Below are 8,958 nucleotides of genomic sequence, written 5' to 3'. Positions count from 1 at the left end.
CCACTAAATCAGCCTTGTTCTAAATAAAAAGGAAACCATAAGCCTGTCATGAGACAAACCAGATTGTACCTTCTGAAATTGGTACTTACCTGGCTGGCACCCTGGCTTCAACACTTGTCTGTCATTTTCCTAGCACGTATTTTGTATCAATGAAAAATATCACAAGGAATTTAACACAAATCTTTTGTTCTTTTATTAGTCCTTTGTATAATATTACATGTATTTTTTCCAAACCTGTAAGGTTTCAATTTCATGACTTTTGTACAGTTGTATCATACATAGAAACGTCAAAAAAAAATATGATAAAATATACATGCCACAGCAGCAAAAAGTTTTTTTTTGTTTTTTTTGCAAACTAGTTAAAAACTATACTTTTGCCCTTTCGGTTTAATATACACTACAGCAAAGAAGAAAATATGATACAGAGTGCAGATGCCTTTTTAAATCTGCTTTTCAGACTTCAGAGTTCCATCACTGCATCCTCAACATCATGATTTGGGTTGACATCATTGCGGAAAAGCAACTGTCCATTTCTGCCAGTGGCCTATTCTATACAGGAAATAATGACTTGGGAAATAATGTCAGGAGAAGACCCGCCTTCATGTAGAATGCCCCCCCCCCCCACCTTCTGGATTAATTGCTATAACCCAGGTCAAGTGACCAGTTTTGTACTTAGAAGGCAGTTCCTGCCAAAAGTTAAATACACAACAAAACAAATATAGAACGGTTTTACCTTCCCAAAGGTAAGCACCCACTTCTGATGAGGTGAACTTATAATCTCAAAGCCTTTGCGGGCTCTGTCACTGCCCTAGCTTCATGTGTGATCAAGACTACAAGTGAACATCCCACTACTGGTGACATTCACTTTAAGGATTTCAACTTATAAGCAACGGTGCTGACAAACTCCTGGTAACTACATTGAAAATGGAAAAAGAAAACCCAAAAAACAATTATGACTTTAGAAGGTATACATAAGTGAATAATCCCCCCTTCCTTAAAGATGAACTAAAATGGAAGATATGGGAACCTAGAACAAGAAACCGACTTAGCAGTGTAGGCCAAAGTGTCCTCACCCCACCAATAGGGCACAAAGTCTTTTGTACTGCATTCATTACCCTTTGCAGCTTTAATGCCCCTCTTCAGTGCCAAAATCTGGTACAGTTGTCAAGTTCATGAAGGTTGTCTCATGTGCCATGACTAGGAGGGTGTTGCAGGTCCTGGCCTGAGAAGATGGGGTGAAGCAGAGGGTGCAGATGCAAAGCTGTAGCTGCTGCTGAGCCTGGCCGAGGAGCAAACAGAGTCGGGTAGAGGGCATGGGGTACATGGTGAAGAGTGAGAGGTCCAGCATGGTGGAGGGCAGAGGCTGGGATTATGTGTATGGGGTGACTAGCTAGGAAAGCATGTGGATGGGTTGGGATCAGAGAATGGGTGAGGTGGGAGAGTGAGATGGGTGCTAGATGAGGCTGAGGAATGTGGTGGACTTGGGCCAAAGACTGTGGGTGGGGTGGGATGCCGATGGCTGCAGCAGCTGCTGCGTGCTGAAGGATGGCATGCTGCATAGAGGTTATGGAGGCAGCAGACACTGGAGGCGGTGCTTGCTGAATGTGAATTTGTTGTAGGGAAGGTGTTGCAGGCTGTAGGGCTTGTGGAACTGCCCCTGCTGGGAAATTTTTGACCTGCTTGGCCAAAAGCTGTTGCTGTATATGTTGCTGGGCCGCTTGCTGTAGCTTACTGTACTTCTCGATTTCTTCAGGCGTGAAAGTGATAGGCTGGCTCTCCAGAGGTGCCAGAGAGCCCTCATCCTCCTCTTCTTCCTCCACCCCCTCCTCTTCATCTTCACCTTCAGGACGAGGGGCATTAGACTCCACAGCAATGGGTGGGTATGCGGATGGGTGAAAAAATTCACTCTCAGGTGGTGGCGGCATAATCCTTCCATGAATAGGTGGAAAAGGAAGACTACCATTGCCTAAAGGTTGTGGTAGAGTGCCTTCTGCAAACTCTGGAGGAGGTGGCTGAAAGACAGTGCCCTCTGCTGGCAGATGTTCTACAGTTGGTGCGGGTGGCTCTGGCGGTGGTGTATTGTCAACCTGTGAAGAAAGCTTAATGTCTTTGTCCTTCTCCCCATCTACAGTAACAGAGACCTCAGCTGAATCATTCTCTGCTTTCTGCAGACCCGTGCCTTTAGATCCTGCTGGTAATTTGCCTATCATAGGCAGTTGTGCAGTTTTATTGCCAAGAGCAGGTGGTAACTTGGGGCCAAAATATCCCTGAGGTGGATCTTTTACTTTAGCTCCTGGCTTTGAGGTTCCATCCTCCGTGGAGCCTGCTGCCTTTTCCAAACGCCGTGACTGAATTTTCTCAAGCAGCTGTTTAGCTGTTAGAGAACATCGGCCAGAGTCTTTTTCAGTGCTCTTATAGGGCTGGTTGGAGCTACTCGTTCCTTTTGGTTCTGATCGACTCTCCTCTCTCCGGCTTCCAGAGCGAGAAAAATGTGGGGACTGAGAACGGTATATCTTAGAACGATTAAAGTCCCGTCTACCACCTCGGCGACTATCTACGCTGTCTCGCCCACGTGATCCTTTCCCAGAGTGACTGCGAGCGCTTGCGCTCCGGTCTCTACTATAACTGCGACTACGCTTCCAACTATGACCAGTCATGCTGCGACTTCTCCTTTTACTCCGACTTCGGCTACTACTGCTGGACCTCCCTCTACCTCGGCTCCTACTTCCTCTTGATCGGCTTCTACTTCTAGAGCGACTGTGACTGTAGTCAGAAGAGGAGTATTTATGCCTAGTGGAATGTCTCTTAGAAGCCACAGAATCAGAGTCTGAACCTGGTGACCGCCTTTTGGATCGCCGCCTCGACCCACTGCTGTAATCACTGTAGTCACTGTCTGAATAACTTCGATTGCGACTGTATCGACTTCTATCTGTGGAGCCACCTGAACTGGATGAGTAGGACCGTCGTCTCTTTCCAGACCTTGATCGACTTCTGGAGCGGTCACTAGTCGAATCATACTCATCACTATATCTAGAGGGGGATTTTTTCCTTCCTGTATCACCTTCACTGTCATAGTCACCACTACTGTGTCGACTTCTCGCCTTGTTGGTTGTATTTCGGTGAGATGAAGATGATGGAACAGTTGCAGGAGCTGGAAGTGATGGTTTAAGTTCTGTTTTAAGCTTTTTGTTTTCAGGCTCTTTGGAGGAAGCAGGAAGGTCCTGTTTTGTAGTGACGTTCCCAGTACTGTCCTCCTTATTCACAGACTTCAGCGTGCCTAACTCTTTAGTGTGGCTTTTCAAGGCAGGAGATGGATTAGGGTCAGTCTCTTCTACCTTTAACACTGTTTTGGAGGAACCCTTTGACTTCTTGTGCTTATGTTTCTTCCTCTTCTTCGTTTTCTGCTCTGACTCCTCATCCCCTTCTTTGTGTTTCCGCTTGCGTTTGCTGCTTTTCTTGTGCTTTTTTTTCTTTTTGTGCTTGTGAGACTTTCCTGTTGATTCTTTGTTTTCTTCCTCAATGGATTCAGGTTTGAGATCACTGAGAGGTGCTGAGGAAGCCTTTGATTGGGTCCCACAAGTAAGTGCCACAGGAAGGCCTTCCTTCTTTAATGCGACAACGTGGTCTTTGTTTGCTTCAGTGGGAGGAAGGCTATCTTTACTAGTGCCTGGGTTCTCTTTTATCTTGCCAGCCAGCTTTCCTTTGCCATCTTTGTTCCGTGAAAGCTTGAAGTCAAAGTATAAAGGGTTACAGCTGTAGGAGATTGAAGGCTCTGCTTGGGTGAATATCAGGAGCTCAGTGGGCCATTGTAGGGTTGTGCTCTCGTCCTTGCTCAAAACCGGAAAAAAAGGACCAGTTGGGTGTTTTGGACGCTCTGGCTGTTCTTTTGCAGGCGTTGGGGATTTCTTAGGAGGGTCTTCATTTACATTGGCGTTAGGCTTTTCTTTGTCTTCATCAGACTCTTTTTTCTGAGGTAAACTTTGAGAAGCAATGCTTTCTGCCGGTTGAGTTGCCTTCCCATCACCAGCTATGCTCTTCTCCCCTTTACTTTCTGTCTGTTTTGAAGGCTTGGCCTTGCTCGGAGCAGCCTGTTTCTTCTCTTCTTTTGAAGTTTCGCACTCAGTCTGTGTTTGCTCTGTAGACCTCATAAAAAGTAGAAACTGAAAGTTGGGCTTCACCTTGCAATGAGCAGGTGGCATGTAGTGATAATACTCCGGTTCCCCTGCTTGAGGACATCTTTCCTCCCGTTTCATCTTCTTTAGTTTGGATAAGGTGCTAGCGAGAGAGCAGCCATCATCTGCCTGACCTTCTTCTTCCTCCACTTTGATTTCACTATCTTTGCTGCACTCTGCTTCCACTGGACTTTTTACAATGCTTATTATCTCAGCAGAGACTTTGTCCTCTTCCTTCTCTTCCTCGGTTACTCCCACTTCCTCAGTGGGGTCCTTGAAGACAGCTGCCGATGACTCCAGCTTCAACGGAGTTTTCTTGGCAAAGGAAAAAGAGAAGCCCACCTTCTGGAGTAGCGAAGAACTAGCTGGACTTTTAAAACCAAAGGCAACTCCTGGAGCTGTTGGTGGAGTTGGGGCAGAGGGCGCCTGGAGTGTTTTTTCTTCCTGAATTTGTTTTGGGCTTTCTTGGCCAGCCGAACTTGGCATATCTTCATCTTCGGTTCCTTCTTCATCTGCTGCAATTGTGATGGCTTTGAACATAGGGCCACTCCCTGGAGCACTGCTAGAAAAAAATAAATAAATTACCAATTCATAGAATCTCAAAACTGGAGTGAATATTACATATAAGATGCTAGACCTACAAAATGCTTTTGTCTAACCTTTACAAAAAAAAAAAAAAAACGACAAGTGAAATTTAAAAGCTGTGAAAAACAGACTAACGGCAGTTTGAATACAACAACAGCCTGAAGATTAAATTATTTTTTAACATGTTACATACTATGCAGATATAACCGGCCAATCTAAGGTAAAAAAGCAGTCACCTGGGCCGCTCAGTTACCACTGTTCACCTTCTCAGATTGGGGGTGTTTGCACATTGGTGCAAACATTGGTGCACAGCCCAAAATCTCATCTTAAATTTCAGTATAGGGTTCTCTTAGTAGTTGCAAAGGATGAAGCTTTTTTTTTATCTTCATGCATTCTATGCTTGAAGGTAAAAAACCTATCTGCTGCTCCCCCCCCCACAGTTCCTCCTAATAATCATCTGTGCCCCCTCTCAATCCAGTGATGTGCACAGGAGCCTTGGCTGTCCAGGGTTTCTCTCCTAATTGGCTAAGACAGAAGCTGCTGTCAATCACAGCTGTTGGGCCAATGAGGAAAAAGCGGGGCCGAGCTGCGGTTTCATGTGTCTTATGGACGCATAGAGTGGGGCTCAGGAACAAGCAAGCACCATTGCCCCCATAGCATAGCAAGAGGCTTGCTAATTGGGGGCACTAGTCGAGGAGGACCCAAAAGTGCCAGTGGAGTCCTAAGAAGAGGATCAAGGCTGTTCTGTGCAAAACCATTGCACAGATTAGATGAGTATAAATGGATTTTTGTAAAATCTTACCGTAAAATCCTTTTCTCTTAGCTCATTGACAGACGTAGTCCTCGGTGATACACCACCTTCAGGTTATGTTGCCTCCACAGGAGCAGGACTAGACAGGAAATTAAAAAGCTCTGGCCACACCCTAGGGGCAGTCCCAGAGGGTATATTCTCTCTCTCTGCCTCAGCAAATCAGTTATGTGAAAAAGCAGTCTTTAGAGATTTTAACCCAACTCAAAAAACAGAGGGGCGGGGACTACGTCTGTCAATGAGCTAAGAGAAAAGGATTTTACGGTAAGATTTTACAAAAATCCATTTTTCTCTAGCGCTCATTGACAGACGTAGTCCTCGGTGATACACCACCTTCGGGACGTCCCAGAGCAGTATCACAACTGAGGGGTGGGAAAATGAAATCAAATCCCAATCTAGAAGGCCCAACCGGTGCCAACTAGAAGTTTACAATGCTCATCCTTAATGATGAGACTCAACAAAAAAGAGAAAAATTTTTTTTTTTTTTTTTTTTTTCAAACAGAAAAAAACCCTCGAGGTAGACCACCGGTCTCCTCAAATTGCGGCCTGCAAAACCTTGCGGCCAAATGAGGCATCCGCCGATGCCGTCACATCAATTTTATAGAATTTTGTAAAGGTATGTACCGACGACCAGGTGGCCGCCTTACATACCTGGACCACTGACGCCTGATGGCGAAAGGCCCAGGAAGTACTGAGAGCTCGAGTGGAGTGCGCCCTAACAGGGAACGGAGGACTCTGACCCTTAATAGAATAAGCCTGTACCACCGTTTGTCTAATCCATTTGGCAATGGTCGCGGCAGATGCAGGCAAACCCTTTCTGGGGCCATCCGTGATCACAAAAAGTGAATCCGTCTTTCGGAAAGATTCCGTAGCTTTCAGGTATACCCTGATTGCCCGAACCACATCTAAGGAATGCAACGCATGTTCCCGATGATGCTTGGGCTGAGGACACAAGGAAGGTAGTACAATATCTTCATTCAGATGAAAATCTGAAACCACCTTAGGAAGAAAAGATGGCTTAGGATGAAGTACTACCTTATCCCTTTGAATCACTAGGTATGGGGACTGGCATGATAATTCAGCCAGTTCTGACACCCTGCGAGCAGAAGTAATAGCCACCAAGAAGGCCACCTTCTGGGATAAAGTAAGGGAATCTCCCTGATGTATTCAAAGGGAGGTTTCTGTAGAACTGACAAAACCAAATTAAGATCCCAGGGCGGTAAGGGCGCGCGGACTGGAGGAGCCAGGTGCCGCACCCCCTGGATGAAATTCCGCACCAAGGATTTGGTAGCTAAAGGCTTCTGAAAGAAGATTGCTAATGCTGAAACTTGACCCTTGATGGTGCTCAAGGCTAGCTTCTGCTCAACCCCTTGTTGCAAAAAGGCCAATATTCGAGTCACCGAATAGGTACGTGGAGGAAATCCTAAAGATTCGCACCACGCAATATAAGTCTTCCATGTGTGATAATAGACTTTGCTGGAAGTCTCTTTCCTTGCTTTAATAAGGGTAGGAATGACTGAAGTAGACAAACCTCTGTCCTTCAGTACTTGGGTCTCAATGGCCAGGCCATTAAACCCAGCGACTGTAAAGCATGATGGTAAATTGGTCCTTGAGACCACAGACACTCCCTGAGACGAAGTTCCCACGGAACGTCTACGACTAACATGTCCAAGTCGGCCAGGCCGGCTTGAGGAGGCCAGCCTAGAATTTCTAGGACCACTGGCGCTGATCGAATCTGAACCAGGCGTCCCTAGAGGTATCTGGCCCCGACCATCCGAGAAAGTCTGGTCGTTTTCTGTTCCCACACATTTATCAGATACCTGATAGTTATCAGGAAAGGTGATCTTTTCTGGTTGAACCTCAGGGACCGAAGTCACCCGACTAGAGGCTACTTGGCCTATCTGGTCAACCAGATCCGATTCCTGTGAGGTATCGGGACTAATCTTAGGAAAAGGTAAAGGAAAAGATCTATTCAGGGAACGGTAACTACCGCTTCCTGTAGTACTTAAATGTTGGAAGGGAAGAATCGCACCGGTAGTAGTGGTTGATGCTCGATCTAATGCTCTGAATACCGGTGAAAACGTCCCCCCACCCTGAAACTGGGTGGGGGCGCACCTTCAGGCTGTGTACTCCTTTGCTTCGGGTTTGGCTGGGTTGGTCCTTTGCTTGTCCGACCAGCCCTTCTTGAACCCTCCTGGAGGAGTCTTGCCTTTCCCGCTAGTACCAGCCGGGCGCCCTTTATGGGCGGTAAAGAAAGGTCCTCGCTTGTTGCGAGGTCCCTTAGCTTTAGCAGCCTGTGGCAAAAAAGTGCTCTTGCCCCCAGTGGCATCCTTAATGATTTCATCTAGGTTGGCCCCAAATAGACGATTCCCCTGAAAAGGGAGATTAGTCAAGGTCTTTTTGGAACCTAGGTCAGCTGACCAGCATTTTAACCACAGCACACGTCTGAGGATCACCGCTGACTTAGATGCATGCCCTAATAAGGGAGTAGTGTCCAAGGCTGCGTCACAGATAAACTGTAGCCCTTGTATAATCTGTTCCATCAAATCAGATGTCTCCTGGGGAATATCTTTTCCCCTAAGATCTTGGCGTACCATTTTCGCCCATTCCGTAAGTGTCTGGGAAACTAGACCAATAACAATTACTGGTCTAAATGCTGACCCTATCAGAGAGAAGATGGTGCGGGACTCTGCTTCCATCTTTCGATCCACCGGATCCTTAAAGGACGAAGTGTCCTCCACTGGAATAACCGTGGCTTTATTCAGCCTGGAAATAGGTGGATCCACCACTGGTGGTACCGTCCATTTCTTAATGATGGATTCCTCAAACGGATAGCGTCTAGCAATACGCTTGGAAATAGTAAAGGTACGTTTAGAATGCTCCCATTCTCCTTTAATCTGATTACCGAAACATTTAGGTACAGGAAAAACCTTCACCGTTTTGATGGGCTTATTAGTACCAAAGGGAATCTCTGTTTCAGTTGCCTCTGCCGGTAAAGCCTCAAGTTTTAAGGTTTCCTGCACTGCCACAACTAGTGCGTCCACCAATGCTTCTTCCTGAATTATAGCAGGAGAAGAAGCGTCCTCCTCACTGTCTGAGGGGGCTTTACCTGGGATAACAGCCCTTGCAGAGGAACCTGCAACTGCAGTGACCATCTCTGAATCAGAGTCAGAGGTGTCAGATAGTATAGGGGTAGGCGGGGGTCGCTTCCTTGACCCCCGTCCCTGACAGGCCGCCTCCACCCGAGCCACCATAGACTCCAAAATTGCTGTAAATGACTCTATACTCTGTGCACCGGCGGGTCCCGTGGCCCCCTCGAGGGAAACAGGTGGGGGAATATGTGTGGCAGGGTCCATGATAATTCCAGTCACTTCCTGGATAATATAATTCAAA

The 8,958-nt window shown here is 46.6% G+C and overlaps 1 protein-coding gene across 4 annotated transcripts in view; it reads right to left on the bottom strand.

The window, feature by feature from the left end:
• Positions 1-225: 225 nt before the first annotated feature.
• The window catches only part of GPATCH8 (G-patch domain containing 8), a 149,977-nt gene continuing 141,244 nt past the window's right edge, over positions 226-8,958 (bottom strand). For 2 of the 4 annotated variants that reach the window (XM_082273020.1, XM_082273023.1), the window contains one exon: positions 227-4,734. In XM_082273020.1, coding sequence (XP_082129146.1) covers positions 1,185-4,734 — 3,550 coding nt within the window. In that variant the 3' untranslated portion in view covers positions 227-1,184. Of the gene's footprint in view, positions 4,735-8,958 lie in introns of all 4 variants that reach the window. The other 2 variants (XM_082273022.1, XM_082273021.1) reach the window with 2 other exon arrangements.

Source organism: Pelophylax lessonae, assembly GCF_965119305.1.
Source record: "Pelophylax lessonae genome assembly, chromosome: 11".
In the NCBI taxonomy this organism is placed as follows: domain Eukaryota; kingdom Metazoa; phylum Chordata; class Amphibia; order Anura; family Ranidae; genus Pelophylax; species Pelophylax lessonae.
The sequence above is the reverse complement of the archived record's forward strand: the minus strand, read 5'-3'. Positions and strand labels throughout refer to the sequence as shown.